Below are 16,323 nucleotides of genomic sequence, written 5' to 3'. Positions count from 1 at the left end.
CGCATTGCTAGTTCACGCTGTTACGAGTTAAGCTCTTACCGTTTTGACGACGCGAAGTACTCGGGTAAAAAAGTGAAAAAATTATCTGTCCTGATTTGGAGGCAATGAAAAATACTCAAATTTATTCAAACTAACTTTATTAGACTAACATTATTTACAACAGACAATGTTCAATCTGTTAGGCAAGACTACGCGCCGCTTACAAAGACTAAATGATATTGCTTTAAAAATCCTTAATTATCAATTCATCGATATAATACAATAGAATATTTAATACATAACGTTACTATCTGTATGTGACATATTCGTCAGCATTGTATATGGCAGTCAGTAAAAATTCTCACATGCGAGACCATAATAAGAGAGTATGCATAATACACGGTTTAACCATGTCTCCATTCGTTATCTCGATCGCAATCTTACATTGTAATTGAAGCAAATTGACAGATTAAAAAAGAAAAAAACATCCTTACAAAAGCTAGTACCAAGTATACGTATCAGTAACATGACTTGATAATGTTAAAGCTGTAATACGCGCCGCTTCGACTGTAATTTGCTCAAAGTATCATAGATTTCAGCCTTGAAATCTCGTTAATCACAATATTTAATTCAGCAATTCAGTTTCACGCGCAATTTATACCGAAAGTGCAAACCCCTTGCACGCATCCATGCATACATATAGTTTTCTTGTCACCTATATGTACTGGAACTACTTTTCGTCAAGGTGAACCTGCTCCGTCAATCCCAGTTTTAAATTGCTTGTGAGCTGACTCGATCTCGATCCGTGTATACCGGTGCAGGTGTATACATATGTGCGACTGTATGTGTGTAATGTACCAGTGTTGATCGCGGAGAATTTTTCTCCTCCTTATAATTCATTCCAGGTAAGACGATATCGATGTGAGAATTCACGCACACGTATAGACGACACTTGAATTTGATTTATGAGCATTTTGCACCTTTTTTAGCCCATTAACGATGCAGCCCGCGCGATATCCGTTAACCGTGCATCCTCGGTATGCGGTGAGATGAATTCCATACTATAATTAATTGTCAGTCTGAAACAAAGTTACGATTAACTGTCACGTTTGCCGTCCCAATATGCGAGACGTAACTACGTATCTCTACGCATTTGTATACCTATTCTCGTGAGATCCGTCAGCCGATCATAAGTCTGACTTGACAAACTTCTTGTTCGAACACCTGCCCAAATGCAGCAGCATGTGGTTTTTCAAATTCGTCGGTTTGCTGAATCCGCGATTACATATGTGGCACCTGAACGGCCAAAGTCCGTTGTGAACGTAAGTGTGACTTTTCAAATCACCCGGTGTTGGAAAGGACTTCGAGCACTGCGAACACTTGTGTGGCTTTTCCTGAAAAAAAGTTGCAAACTTTTCAGAACAACCGCGAAATTTCGTTTACGTGCCTGAAAACGCTCACCTACAATCGATCCTCAATTAAATTATTAAGTGTTATTTGCAGCGTCATGGGTAGGGTCATCGAGGTCAATGCAAAGGTTTGTTTACGTCGTTTGTCAATCCGCTTCTAACTAACACCCAAGTATATTTCTACGCCGAATGAATATCGCTGTATACTCGTTAATCGGGCGAACGCATGCCGGAGTGTGTAAGCTGCAGAGGTTGAAATCTGAAAAGTATGGATAGCAACGAGCTGCGGCAGTAGAGCGGTAGTACAACACCACAGCACTAATACCGACTGAAATCGCCCAGGGCAACGTTCTCTGTCTCTCTAATTGGATTGCATTCCACGCGGGAGCAAGTAATGGACCAATTACAGTAGCTGATGGTAGGCCTACCTGCGTTGCTCCCAAGTACCATTACTTCCGAATATTAGAACGCTGGTAGGTATAATCCGCGATATATTTTCCATCCTTTTAAGTCGTGCAACGATATTTTTGTACCTGGTGAAAATTTTCTCCGAGGTATAAAGTCAATTTCGAGATGATCAATGGATAGCTTATACCGGTTACAAATTATCGATAACTGATCGATACTTGAGTCAAATTTTAATGGTACAGAAATACGCTGCAAATACTCGCCCGGCATTGCGAATCGGGTTACAGAATACTCGACTTCGTAGTTGGAGCGAGGATTTGCAGAGCCAGCAAAATGATTTTACTCCGATATTCAAGGCAGGCTATCTCGACACGCTCAAAGCAATGCCGCTACTGGCGTCGGCGAACTGACCAGCGGCAGCCAAGACTGGTCAACGGAGATGAAGCCACTGAGATCTGTCGAAATTCTACAGGTCGTATCAAAATTTATTATCCACCTGCTTGCGCGGAGGATAGAATAAGTAGCTTTGCAATTTCTCGGGCTCGTTAACTCGACAAGCCACTTGGATGTGTGCGAGTCTACTATTCGATTTTGAATCTTGACTGTTTTTTGCCTAGCTGATGGCACTAACTTGAAGGGTTATCGGGAGAGGAGAAACCATCTTTACGGAACATAGAATCGCTACTTTATACCTTTTTATTACGTTTTACCAGCTTCCGGAAACGGAATTACTAACCGAGAAACGACTAACACGGAACGCTGATTACGAGTATGGAAATCCAGGTTTTGCGATACGCGCAGCTTTCGTTTGCTTCGGATGATTGGACTTGGACAGTCTTTGCATCGTATTCAGTTCTGCGGGAAATAGCCTGTAGCGTACTTGCCAAGTTTGTTCCTTTGTGGAAAGAGAAAAACCGATCCACCGTTTCAGTAAAACCCGTTCACAATTCTTGTTCAATCGGAAATTGAAACGCTTTCTTCGGGTTCATTAAAGTTTTAATTAAGCCTTGCTGGAAAGCAAAAGCTACAGTCTTGCGTGCTGCGGATGGAGGAGAGCCGATTGAGTGAATTCTTGCATTCACCTTTCAAGTCTGAACGATTCGTCGTCTGGTCGAATTCATTCTCACTGCGCATTATCATTCTCCTCCGGTTCTACAAAAACTACCAAAATCCGAACACCAGTCTCCTCGTCCTTAGAGGCATTTTTATCAGTTCGGAGAATAAAGCACGTGTATAAATATGTGCACGTGCTTTATTCAAGCTAGCTCTGCAGGTTAACTTGAAACATTCTGAACAGTTCTGTAGCACCATGGCAGTTTATTTTTTCTCAGTCCTGTAATAATTGCGGAACTTCTTGCTTTTGCAATTTGATGTTTCTCAAGAAATTTTTTGCTTTGTTAATATTTTACTACGGGACAATAATTACGTAGGTATAGCGAGACGCGTTATATACCTAGACGGAAAAGATTTTAAAATCTCAATTTTTTCGTATAAATAATTATATGCTAATGGCGGTTTAGTACGTTGTAAATAAGGGTGATTACACTGTAGACATGTTTTGCACGTACTCACCTTTATGTGAGTCATGCGATGATAGTAGAGATTCGAGGAAGCAGTAAATTTTTTTCCACACACAAGACATTGGTGCGGTTTTTCCCCGCTGTGTATTCGTTTGTGTGTATTTAAGGAGCTTGACGTTGAGAAGCCTTTGCTGCATACCATGCAGACGTGGGGTTTCTCGCCTTAAATAATATCTTTGTAATGCATTATTAGTGCATATTAAATGAAAAGGAAGATGACTGGAAGGAAAGTTTCAATTCTTAATAATACAGAGAAATCATTATCGATCATAAAATCATTCTCACCTGTGTGCGTTCTCATATGCCTCTTAAGTAGGGATGGCCGGTCGAAAGATTTTCCGCAAACTTCGCATGGCAATAAAACACGTTCGCCCCGTTTCATAGTCGTCAAGATGCTGCATTCCAAATGATCACCAACTATGGACAACGTGGACGTCGACGATTCGCCGGACGTCGATTCGTATTCATCGGCTTCGTAACAAGATGGAACTGACGATGACTGATGCGATAATAAGGCCATTGACAGATCGAGCGGTGACTCTAAAAGACAAATTAACAATCGTAGAAACTAAGCTCATCTATCAATAAATGCCGTGCAAGGTTGCCAAAAATTCGTCAACAACACAGAACGATAGGGAGAATTCATTCAAGTATTCTTCAATTTCCAGAGAAGGTTGCAGCGACGCAGATAAAAGGCATTTCTACTGAATTCGAACCGATTGATGACGGCTTTTGAGTTAAACACGGACTATGACCGTTGGTAAGTGAAACTGTCGAGTAAACTGCACCTCCTTTGGCTCTGTTTCTGGAATTTTGACTCAATATTGAAGTGGATTTCAAAATGATTATATGAGGAGGCAATGGCAAGCAACGAATTGAAGGCAACCCGAATTTTGATGGCGAGGTAAATATGCAGCGGAATAAGTGGCGTCGACCCTTAAACGTAATTTGATTCGTGGAAAGAAAAACGTAAGATTAAATTATACGCGAAATACAGAATAGGCCTACAAATCTGAAATGCAAATATCGGTGGAATTTTTGTCGGTGCAGATCAAGGCGGCTACTTGTGATTCAAATGTGTAGCGCTCACAGCCACTGAAAGACAGTACAATGGGTGGCAACTGGACGGTCCTTAGCTGTTTACTCCACCCAGCTACCATCTTCAACCCAGTTCAGACTACTGACAACAGGCTCGGTATTTCTTACCAAGTTTAACTCGAATAGAACCTCCGAGACAATATACATAAGCACACATACACACGCATATATATGGAGAGAGAGAGAGAGAGAGAATACATATTCAATTCAGTTTATTATTTTTCAAAGGAGAACTTGTACTTCAGAAATTCTCAAAAACTTGGCGTACTCGGAAACCAAGAGCCACTCCCTTTCCGTCAGTGACTCGCTCTCCTAATGAAATTACCTCATTATTCCAAGTTTGTTTTCACTATTTTTACGGGACTAGATTTATAGGCACTGACTCCAGACCCGCTTAGATCGTTAATTTTTTTATGAGGTATTCTTTACAGTCGAATCAAGTGTTCCAGGAGCGCCGAACAGGCAAGGCCTGCAGCTCCATCCAAGAAAACTTAACTCCACCCAGAAAAAGCAGTGCTAGAGCTTCGCAAATTCATCCGTTCCGGGATCGAGTGGCTAGTGAGTTTATGTTTAATGTTTTACAGCCGCACTCAAACTCACGTTGCACGATACGCCCAAGGCAACACTTGCCAGCATTTTTACACAACGATTTCTGCACTGCGCTACCTTACTTCATACCGAACATGAACTTGATAATTAAATAGTTTCATCGTGAGTAAAATTATACATGCGAACAGGCTACTTACCGTCCAAAATTGAATCGATCGTGTACCTGTAGATCGCAGTACGTGTCCACTGAGCGTGTGATATAAAAACCAAATCATTATCATCCACAGGTACGAAACAGGCTGCCAATTCCGTGTCCGGCTGAACGTCTTTGATCACCTCAAATATCGGTTCTCCTATGATCCGAAATGTTATCGTTTCGACTTTTGTTATTTAAAAAACTCACTTGCCTGTTCTTGCACTTACAATTATACATCCATCCACTTATCATCGGGTCGAATATATTAGCGAGGAAATGAATATACAGACGGTTTTTATAACATGAATAATGTTTGCTCGAGGAACTCCCGTTCAACTTACCCTTGACTTTTGTGCCGATAAGATTCACCTGTTCGTTGTAAGTCTGTACAATGTGCAGGAACCTTATCCAATTACACTGACGGTAGTTCAGATTATAACTCGAAAATGACACCTCGTCGTAGCAGCCGTACTCGCGCCGTATCTAAAACGTAAGAGTATGGCAGTGGATGATAAATAATTTCTTTCAATCTTCTAAAATCTCGAATGTTCTATGAATAAATTGATTTAGAAAGGTAAGGAAGTGCTCAGATCACTTTGATCGGTGACCAGGAAGTGAAAAAAAAATATAACTTCCAGCATTTCTGAAATGCTGATCAGCTGACCGAAATTGTGCGATTCTTCAACAATACTTGCAACTGATTTTACTAACTGAAAGCATGTTGTTACGCATAATGTATAGGAACACAACTTTTGAAAATAAGGTAATAACTGTTATTTACCTCAGGCCTACCTAGCCATATAGTGCAGTTCTCGATATAACTGAATTATAATACCTTTCTCTTCAGTCGCGAGCTCTCGATGCTACTGGCTAAAGTATAGATATGTATAATGTTCGTTGTTCCTTTCAGAAAAGGCAATAACAAAAGGAAAGACTCTATCAGGTCGTTCATAGCACGTATGCGTGATATTCGCGCTCGTACGAATCATGGCGAAGGCGTGCTCGTAAATCGCGTTAAAATACGTTACAGGCATGCACTCGATCGTAATAAAACGTAATGACGTTTGAAACATTTGCAAGGAAGAATATAATTTAACGAAGTGAGTATAAATTCAATCCACCGAGAAGCACCAATTGAGCGATAGGTAAGCATATGCATTTGTCCGTGCATTGGACTAAACAGTTTTTCCTATAGTATCAATTAAAAATCTATCTCTTCGCATCTGATAAGATGAAATATGTATAATGAAACGTGCAGGTGGGTCATGTATTTGAGACATTTTTTGCTTGATTGGCTTGTTTCCTCCACAATTGATTTATCACTTTTAAAGCTCCATCTCAAAACTATACCAACCCATTAATCACTCGAGATCAACCTGTGTATTTCAGTAGTTATGGATTGATCAGATGGTTCTAGATCAGACTTAAATAAAAACGTGTTTCTGGCTGCCAATTATCATGCGACCGGAAACGATGTTCACACTACGTTATTCTCTCGATGTAACTATAATTGATCGGATGTACACTGTAGAGCAGTACTGATAGAACAATATGGATAATTGGTGTTGCCTTTGAAGTTGAGACTTCAAACAGAGTGAAATTTATACATTTTAATACTAGTATCCACGTCGAGTCGTCGTTATGATATCATAATGTCATGTGTAATGAAGAAAATACATCGTACTTACATCGTTGTCATCGAGAAGGGAGTAAAGATCAATTTTATCGAATCTGATTGATCCTTGAAACGGGTATATAAGTGTTCCCGAAGGTATAAATACGTTGGACCACACCGAGATCCGCATCTCGGAGAAGGGTGCATTTTTGAATAGCTTGTTCGACGGACCGGCAGTAAGAACCAATGAGAACTCTTTTGGAATCAAAACACAAGTTTCCATAACAAGTTGTGATTAATAAAATACGGCTGTGTGATTACACGCGCGTGTAACAGTGATTAGCGGTGAATCGAGAGAGGGGATAAATCCCGGCAAAATTTCAAAGTTTCATCCACTATAAACACCATCAAACGAAATATCCCTTTCGGAGGGAAAGAATTACTTGGGACGCAATAGGCGGAAAAGGTTCGTAAGTTTGTCGCGCTGTTCTGCCGCTTGATGAAAAATCAAACTATAACGCAGCAATGTTTATTCCTGAACATAGACGGGTACAACTTATTTCCAATAATTGTGCAAGGTGCAAACAAGGTCTTCGCTCACTGGACGAGATTAACCGACTGATCTTGACCTTGCGACGGGTTAGCAGCATTTGCTACCGAATGGATCCCCCCACTCGCTTACTCGGCATCGTCCTGACTCCAAGCAGTCACAAGGAAGCCGTCTTCCACTGCTAAGAGAACCCACGTGGGCGACTCGGCACCTGTCGCTCCCCTGGCCTCATGCTCTTGCCTTCATGCCTGCCATGCACGCACCATCCTCCGGTCAATTCTTGTACGCTCGCATTGATTTAGTCCCGACCAACCAGCGTCATTTTTACCTTTCCCTGCGGTGCGCCATGCGTGCACATCGGGTATACGTGTGCCAAGTGTATGGCATCGCCGTCCGGGTCTGCAGGTTGCACATGGTTATATAAATACTGTAGAAAAAGCAAGCACTCGACGACTTCGGCGAGTTCTTTGCTACTACATGCATCTGCGTGTAATAAGTTATATGTGCCAGCTATTACACGCGATAGACTTGTAATTAGCTGTGCGAGGACTTTTTCAGACTGAAAATTCGGAACGAGACCTACGCGAGGCGATCGAATCGATGATCTCGTTCTTCAATCTACCCGTTCGCCGAAGGGTTTTTAGCCGAGGTCTGTTCTCTTCTGGAAATGAATGAGTCTGATCGGGAGGACTTCTCCATTGAAAACTAGTTTTGCACGCCGTCCTTCTGGTATGAAGGTTCAACACGGCATTATGGATTACCGCAGGATTGAAAGAAGCGTACCACAGTGGATGTTATAAGGTATCCTTGGTAGTGCGTAAAGGTGCGTCGAACCGAGAATTGACTCGGCTTCTTACGGATGCCTAGGCGTGACTATTTTTCCTTTTTTCAAAAATAAACAAACGGAGCACGGCCGTATCGAATTCTATTTTTGCTGCTGCGTGATCGGAAATCGCTCATATAATTACAACTGCAGTTATAAATAACTTATAGACACGCAGTAGAGGCGGCACACCGTAGATTATCGCCATGCCAAGTTGATGCCGAGGGCAGAGAACCTTTCTTCTGCAAATCGTTTTCATGCACCTTTCTCCACCCTTGAACCCTCTTATTTCACCGTTTTTTATCGTCGATTAGATTTTCACTTCCTGAGTCGTTGAACGATTTTTCGCTGTCAATTAACTTTTCTGTCTGTGGCGCTTTGTACTTGAGGCTTTCACGAAACCTGCGTGTTAAAATAAAGTTGAATTTCGACCGTTTTTAAACAGTTATACACTCCAATTCTTCGGAAAACGTATTAAAATACCTTAAATACGTAATCGTTGAAGCAATTATCGCCGCAATTATTAAAAATGTCAATAGAAATGCTGAGAATGCAACGAAACTTTCGTTCGGCATCCAACCGAATATCGGGCGTGTTAGCTCATCGTCCATCAAGTGAGTGCGCCAATTAGGAGGACCCAATACTGTAAAAATGTTTCATTACAAGCAAATTAAATGTCTCTCAATTAATGTTGATCGAATCTCTGCTTATGGCTTGAAACTAAAACTACGTTACCATATAGAGATTGATAATAAGATTCATACCTACCATATAAAATCGGTTGCAGTTTATAAGCTTATAAGATACCTGCCTCGAACTTTTATCGCGTTGGTAGTCCACTTGAAATTCAAGTCCTTTTGTTCAACTTCGCATCTCCATTCTCCACGATGGGACTTGTTAACTTTTCGAACACGATCTGCATTTACCTGATAAATAAATCAACGAACCCAACAAAATCGGTTCGTATAAATTACAAGTATGCGACGTAATTACGTGATGCCAACCGGCCCTTTAAGTTTCGAAGTAATACAATACCTATCCATTAACAACCCGCCAAGCTTGACGCAAATTTTTACTCACCGCAACAGGGGTCGATACTCCATAATCTTTGAACACTTGGCCATTCAACTTCCATGATATTTTGAGATCCGAATATACGTATCCAAGTACAACACAGTGGCAAGTCATAGAAAAGGATAGAGTTTCTCGAGTTACAAGTTCATTCGTGACGGGAATAACCGCTAGCGTGATGATTTTAAAAATAAGGCGAGTGTCATCCACTCGGTGCAAAGTTTGCGTGTATACACCCGAGTCATTTACAACTGTGTAAGATATAGCTGAAAAATCAAAAATTCACGATTCAAATGCTCAAAACACGTGTAAAAAGTTTGGTAGAAGGAATCGATACTCTATGTCACTCACATACTGCAGTATCTTCAAGTTTGATTCTGTCCTCTTCTTCTTCGAGAAAAATTCCATTGCGAGACCAATTGATGTCAGACTTTGGTGTTTCATTTCTCAATGCTAAAACAATATCAGGATCGGCTAAAAGCTTCACACGATCTCCTTCCTTCACGATCAATGACGTGTGCTGAGTTCTAATTTTTCTCTTTATCAATTCGAGGGTGACTATAAAATGTAACTTAATATGTATGTTTCTACAGCATATTACACGATTATAACGATACAGTATGGTGTTCAAAGTTATTCTACCCTCTGTTACGTCGTCACATTTGTTCATGTTGCACCGGCCACTTGACGTACTCGGTCCCAAACATGGCTGACCTCTTATGTTCGGTTCAGGGTTGTTGCAGACCCGTTTCCTTACGCCTATTCCACCATTGCAAGTAGCGCTGCACCTCCAAGGGCCCCATTCTGACCATCCACCATCCACCGGAGAACCATCTATGTCTGAAATGGTAGAGATGAGAATGACATGACCAGCAAAGACTTGGCCGTAGTCTCAAAAGAGCATTTCTGTGGTAGATTCTTAAAATCATGGCTATAAAATGATTAATGAACGTGCCTGTCGGCATGCAATTTGCGGCCCATGTAACTGACCCACCTTTGTCGACAGCAAGAGAAAAGAAGTAGAACAGCAAAGGTAAGTTATGATCGTAATGGAATACCTCGGTACCGTTACGCAAAACCTTGATGGTATAGTCGTAAAACCTTGAAAAACAATTTGTCTTTTAAGTAGACAAAAATTTTCAATACAAAATCCTCGAAATCGTGATTGGGTAAATTCAATTTATCAAACATCTATTTCGTATTGATCATATCATATCAGAGACAGTTAGTATCTCCGGTCCGTGCTTACTGTATCGTCAAATTGGTCCAAGTATTGAAATTAAACAATTGTCCCTTTGCATTTTGCTTGTGAAGTATGTGAACAGCGGGAAGCTTATTTTTCATAAAAAACACCCAATGTCCCTTTTCACCTATAGTCAATGCGTAGTACCTGTAAACGAACGGTATGATCTTAGTTATCAGAAGACTGGCAGGAAAAATTAAAACGCTTACACAGGCATGGTAGGCAGCATCAGCAAAGGGAGCAGTATAACTCCTTGTCCACGAACCATTAGTACCAGTCTGTGAGGGCTTGGCGTTTCTTCCGTCTCCCAAATAGAAATTGGTAGTATTCTTGTGAATCGATCCGTGGTCGTCTCTTCTATGTGACATTCTATATATGGTGGTTCTGCTTTTAAATATCAATGTTCTGAAGATTTAAATCGAAGGCTCATTGCCTTATGCCAAAGTATAGTATAACAGTAAGGAAACTGTTGCAAAAAACGTTAATGTCACACTTCAACATATATACTTGTGTTACACTTGAAGGCAACTCCGATAGTATTGCCTATTTCACTACTGTAGTAATAATACACGGGTAAGAAAGCTTTGGCAGGCTCCGGGTCTTCCCATTCGAACAACGGATACGGGGCACCTTCATAGTAGAGTTTTATTCCACCACGTTCCATACGAATTACGAACCCAGTCCACTTTCCAAGGTATAGGAGATGAGGTAAGGTTTTTTCCTTTACCAATTTCATTGCTAGATGTAGTTAAATGTACGAATAATTTTTTATATAATAGAGGTATAATTCAAGGCAATATTAAACAACCTTGAGTATAAACATGTACAATAATTCGTCATCACTCGGGTGGCTTACCCTTCCCTTCGGTTTCGTAGTATAAAAGTACTTTCTCATTTTTCATGGCACCAACTTTCAGAATGAGACGGGACTTCACATCGTCTTCACCTAATATCGCAAAAGTTATTGAATCTGGATGATCGGGTTCCCATTCTTTGAGAGAGAATTGAAGTCCCTCCGAACGATAATCCGGTAAGACGTACAGACGTCTACCACTACCGTGACCTCTCACGAGGAAAATGCATTCTTCTGCAATCAGATTAAAAAATTTTAAACCAAATGAGACATTAATTTATGTAGTAAAAAAAATCAGTCAGTAGATCTAACGAAGAGTTATAAGTATACCAGGCTGCTCACAATCTCTGACGTTACAGAGATCTTGTGGTACTTCCGGATCCGTTGTGTAGCACCATGCGCCAGCTATATTACGCGAAGGATTTCGACAGAAATTACTTGCACTTTTAACATTTTGCTCAGGATATAGCGTGTCGTTTAGGTAAAGTGGATCAACTGGATGAATCGGTTTCTTATGATCATGTGGCTTGGATGGTTTCTCCGTGCTGCCAGTTTTTGGCTGTGGGCTTGCAGTTGTGTGAGAAAATTCATCTACCTCAGGTTTTTCGGAAGTGGCACCGATTGGTGGTAGAGTAGTAGCTAAACTAGAATGAACGGTTAGAAAATCAGGCGATCCAGGTAATTCTGAAGTAAATTTCGATGTTTCACCGTACGGTGAATTTGGCGATATCGAATTATAACTCTCGGAAGTCGTGCTTGGAATGTCTTCCTGTGGAACGGTCTCTCGGACCATATTGAAAAATTCATCTTTTTCGTTTAATTCCGTGGTTATTTCCTCAATTTCTTGATATGGATTGAATATCGGATGTAGATTGGCCTTTTTCGAAGTGTCTTGCTCTTGAAGCAACCTTCGATTTAAGCTGACCAAATTGTACCTGGCTAATACCTGCCGAGTGCTTAAGTTGGACCGAAGCCAATCACCATCTCCAACTGATTCCAGAGTACCACGTGTATCTAAATTTATGGGGTGTCTGTGAGGTCTAATAAGTTGGTCCACTTCCGACTGTTTATAACTTCGGGCAACTCGTCGCGATGTGTGTCCAAAGTCAAAATCTTTGGACAATCCATATCGAAGACCAATTTTATCCCAAGGTTCGCTTGGCGTATCGAGTAAATTATCCTTCAACGCATTCTCTCTCTTGAATTTCAGACTAGTCAGTGCTTTGACCATCAGTGATTTGAAGCTAGGTGTTTTTTCAGTGGTAACATTTGTCTGGTTGTAACCTGTCCACCATGGAGCGCACGTACGACCGGAACGTGTTACCGACATAGTTCCTATGTAGTCATTGGCTGTACCAGCCATTCGACATTCTGGAAATTATCCTTGTTATGATAAAGTTTCTGGATTGTTGTTTTTTTTTTTTTTTTCAACAAAACTCACCAGAAGATCTACATTTTCTGATGGAGCAGTACTGTTTTTCGACGGAAGAGCTTTTAAAATCCTGTAATGTATAACAATAAGGGCCTTCAGGGTCGTTTGTGGGATTCCTGCACTTATTTAGTGCTTTCAGTGCAGATCCGTCAATAAAATGGTCATCTACTCGATCTTCTTTAGGAATCTATCCAATGGGGAGAATTTTAAATGATGGATATTTTGCATACAAAAGTCAGTCTTTTTCTATATTCTATAAATGGACGAGCAAATAATTATGAGAAAAAGAATTGCAGAAGAAGGCGAACCTTGTCAAATATCCATGGAACGCATGGAACTTCGCCTTCAGCCATCCACTGTGTACCTTCATATCTTGAATCTGCTGAATTCGAAATGCAATTTGGAAACCACGGAGCTTCGACCGCATTCTCTTCTGCCAATAATACGAATCGTTAGAACTCTATCTTATTATATCTACTGACTTTTAATAATAATTCCTTTATTCAGTTCAATATGTGCACTCATGCAAACATGAACATCTTAGGATGCAAATAAACGTTCACGAAATTACCTGTTGGAGTACAAAACAGTGTCCAATGTGCTATGGTATTCTCACTTCCAATACTGAACCACCTCACAGTCTGAATGGCATCGTCTCGAATCGAGAAAACTTTTTCTCTACCATAATCCCGATGCCAAAACATTTGTATTGCCATACCAAAAATGCTAAAATTATATCAAGCACGTGAAACGATCGAAACGAAAAATTCATTACCCTGTTAGTCGAACCTAATTGTGAATTCATGCCAGGCCCAAAAATTGAGGATTTGTTTAGTTTCAATGTCCAGTAAAATTTTTTTTGTAGAAGTTTCCTTCTCTTGATACAGAAGAAGAGTAGAACCAGACTGGCCCAAAATTATCTGAAATTTGTAACAAGTGAATCTGTTGAAATCGATTTCTTTTCTGATTTTCTGACTGATACGATTCTCAAAGAACAAGACATGCGTACCAAATAACGTGGGAATGGAACAGCGGGAGTCTGCGTCAGTTGTATCATTGCCCCGTGACTAGCTCTGATGTGAAATTGTAGATCATGACTGCTGTTACTTTGTAACAGGGGCCAAATTCTCAGGAATTCAAGTCCAAAAGTAGTATGAACTTCACATGCTAAAAGTCGAGGCCTTACAGAGTGCCAGAAGTAACAGAGAGTACAATACCGCTATTTAAACGAAATTCAGTAAAAATGTTCAGTTTACTTGCTTCGCAGAATTGCATACTCCATAAAATTCCCGTGCCCATTATGCCATACTGGAAAAAACTTTCCGGATACATGCTCGATATCGTGTTCTTCTGCTTAAATTCGTCTAAAAAAATAGGCTTCGATGAACCAGAACGCCCAACAGAGATAAAACCGCCACCCCAAGTAACCCAGAGAGCTGTCCATTTGGTGCCAATGAGAATATTCGGAGTCTCTTCAAAATCCGTCTCCTCCTGCAAACAAGCTTTCGCTTATTTCTTATTGGACTAAAACGTACAGGGGTTATTAGACAGAAACGAACGTCAGTGCGTGGATATTCTTGCCCACTTCCAGAATTTGATATCAGAATTTCAACACCTGTTCCCCATTTCTGTGCAATCATTTCAGCTGAAGACGGTACTTGTAGATTAGACAATAGTAATCTTGCCTGGCCCTAAATTTAATCATTTTTTTCAAGCATGTTATTCACCTTAGTCTCCAAAACACATCTACAGCTAAATTTGTTATGGTATGAACTTAAATAAAAATTTCACACCGTACTATTTGCTCATCACCGGGATTCCAAAGCTTGACCCAGAACGTTATGTTGCCAATAGTGCTGTTCAAGCTTGTCAGAATTGAGTATGTCGAAGCATTTTTAGTATAAACCAGACAATCTGTATGAATGAAAATTATCATGATGCATAATGTGTGAGGTTAAGCATCAGTCATTCAATGACCAGAATTCATCAAAGAAAATAAATCTTACTGAAGCTTCGTCAATAAAATTTTTGTTAGTATACCTTTGTCATCGCAGAATGGAACGCTGCAGTATTCTTTCTCTACAATGTCATAATTTTCTGAATCAACGTAACACCACGGACCACCTGCGCTGCTATCCGGATTTCTACAGAAGTTTTTGGCCTTGTTTCGGGACAGATCTGAGAAGTAGTTACTGGGGAATTTTTCTGTCTAAGGAAATGATAAAATCGATTATGAAATGGTGATGAGGCCCACAGATACTTTCGAAAATGTAAGGACCGTCAAAATTTTACCTTATTAACGGCCAATTTCAAACGCTTGTCCCAAGAATTACATTTTCTACCAGACGAAGACGTTTCTCGAGTTCCACCATACTCGGAACCTGTTCCTGATATTCTACATTCTAAAAATATGATTGAAAGAAATTAATACAGCATCAATTGAACTGAAGCACCAAATTGAATGCTACACTTTGGTATGGTGGTCAGATGTAACGATATTGGATGAACGCCTAAATGTTCACCTCCAAAATTACACAGAGGCACTTCGCATTCGTCGTCAATCAGATTTGGGTCCATTGTATAACACCAAGGACCTCGAGGATCTTTGGTCGGATTTCTACAATAGTTTCTAACAAGTCGTAAAGATCTTTCAGGAAAGACTTTATCAGTAATGGATTCGCTGACCTGCGGTGATTAAAATAATGTCGTGAAAAATGTACCGTGTAACTTAATCATCAACGACAAGTGTTGGCCGATACGTTCAAAATTTATGGATCAGATATAGCCGAGCTACTCGTGTTATGTTATCACAGCATGAACAAATAACAAAAAGTCGTGAGGGTACAGTAAGAGTGAACCTGATGAAGAGGTTTCTCCGAATACCACATCTGACATCGAATTCCACCAGCAGTTGTCGTGATCGAACCCATGTAATCGGTACCCAATTGCGTGAGCTTGCATCTGGACAAATCGGTACGAGTCGCGTTTCGTTCCGCTGCAGAGACGAAAACATATAGCTAATAAGTGGATTCAAAATGTTCAAAGAGTTGCACTTGTGAAGGTTAATAAGTTCCCTGGATCGAATTATTTACATTTTGAAGCGCTTGAATGAGTTATACAAGTCTGTAATTCCAGTAATAATAGCGTGAAAGTAAAGGAACAAATCATTCCTAAACAATTAATTAAATACTGTGAATATAATGCAGTTTATTTGCAGAAAATAGTTCAATATACACAATTTTCGTTTTATCAAAACAACTACTGTTCGAACAATCGAAACGCATTATTCATATATTTTTATATATCTCAGTGATTTTTACGGTCGAACCGTGCGTGAATACGTCTTTTGACAGGTATTTGTATTCGTCGTAACGTCTTGTGAAACAGAATACAGCTTTTCAAAACGTAAGCATAATCCCAACGTAATTCCTCGTCAAGATATGAATCATCGGCATGAATGGGATCCAAAAGTTGAATCTGAAATCCCAAACTAGCCTGCGTGTCCGTGCCTCGTCAT

The 16,323-nt window shown here is 40.2% G+C and overlaps 2 protein-coding genes across 2 annotated transcripts; both read right to left on the bottom strand.

Moving 5' to 3' along the window:
- Positions 1-120: 120 nt before the first annotated feature.
- LOC124178201 (oocyte zinc finger protein XlCOF8.4-like) lies at positions 121-7,748 on the bottom strand. The gene is made up of 7 exons (XM_046561437.1): positions 6,908-7,748; positions 5,561-5,702; positions 5,221-5,376; positions 3,662-3,916; positions 3,369-3,538; positions 1,141-1,373; positions 121-1,058 (listed from the first exon to the last, which is right to left on the bottom strand). The coding sequence occupies exons 1-6, from the start codon at positions 7,115-7,117 to the stop codon at positions 1,167-1,169; spliced, it is 1,140 nt and encodes a 379-aa protein (XP_046417393.1). The 5' UTR covers positions 7,118-7,748; the 3' UTR covers positions 121-1,058; positions 1,141-1,166.
- A 636-nt stretch (positions 7,749-8,384) lies between these two features.
- LOC124178319 lies at positions 8,385-16,323 on the bottom strand. Its single transcript, XM_046561556.1, has 25 exons — positions 16,302-16,323; positions 15,618-15,801; positions 15,329-15,486; positions 15,099-15,208; positions 14,847-15,015; positions 14,605-14,720; positions 14,366-14,497; positions 14,063-14,297; positions 13,816-13,973; positions 13,596-13,726; positions 13,378-13,532; positions 13,115-13,239; positions 12,816-12,993; positions 11,705-12,745; positions 11,378-11,608; positions 11,015-11,259; positions 10,731-10,873; positions 10,528-10,668; positions 10,273-10,379; positions 9,921-10,169; positions 9,630-9,836; positions 9,288-9,544; positions 9,019-9,133; positions 8,691-8,850; positions 8,385-8,609 (listed from the first exon to the last, which is right to left on the bottom strand). Exons 1-25 carry the CDS (start codon positions 16,321-16,323, stop codon positions 8,498-8,500), a joined length of 4,881 nt encoding a protein of 1,626 aa, XP_046417512.1. The 3' UTR covers positions 8,385-8,497.

This window comes from Neodiprion fabricii, chromosome 3 (assembly GCF_021155785.1).
Source record: "Neodiprion fabricii isolate iyNeoFabr1 chromosome 3, iyNeoFabr1.1, whole genome shotgun sequence".
NCBI classification, from domain to species: Eukaryota; Metazoa; Arthropoda; class Insecta; order Hymenoptera; family Diprionidae; genus Neodiprion; species Neodiprion fabricii.
This window is presented reverse-complemented; position numbering and strand designations above follow the sequence as displayed.

Excerpts from the sequence above, each read along its gene's own strand:
- LOC124178319 (XM_046561556.1), bottom strand. The coding sequence starts at position 16,323 with ATGACGAGGCACGGACACGCAG. Across the intron at positions 14,498-14,604 it reads ATCCCGGTGATGAGCAAATA|GGCCAGGCAAGATTACTATT; the intron begins GTACGGTGTGAA and ends GATTAAATTTAG. Across the intron at positions 10,170-10,272 it reads TTCTCTTGCTGTCGACAAAG|ACTACGGCCAAGTCTTTGCT; the intron begins GTGGGTCAGTTA and ends TGCTCTTTTGAG.
- LOC124178201 (XM_046561437.1), bottom strand. The coding sequence starts at position 7,117 with ATGGAAACTTGTGTTTTGATTCCAAAAGAGTTCTCATTGGTTCTTACT. Across the intron at positions 5,703-6,907 it reads CCCTTCTCGATGACAACGAT|ATACGGCGCGAGTACGGCTG; the intron begins GTAAGTACGATG and ends CTTACGTTTTAG. Across the intron at positions 3,539-3,661 it reads GCATATGAGAACGCACACAG|GCGAGAAACCCCACGTCTGC; the intron begins GTGAGAATGATT and ends ATATTATTTAAG.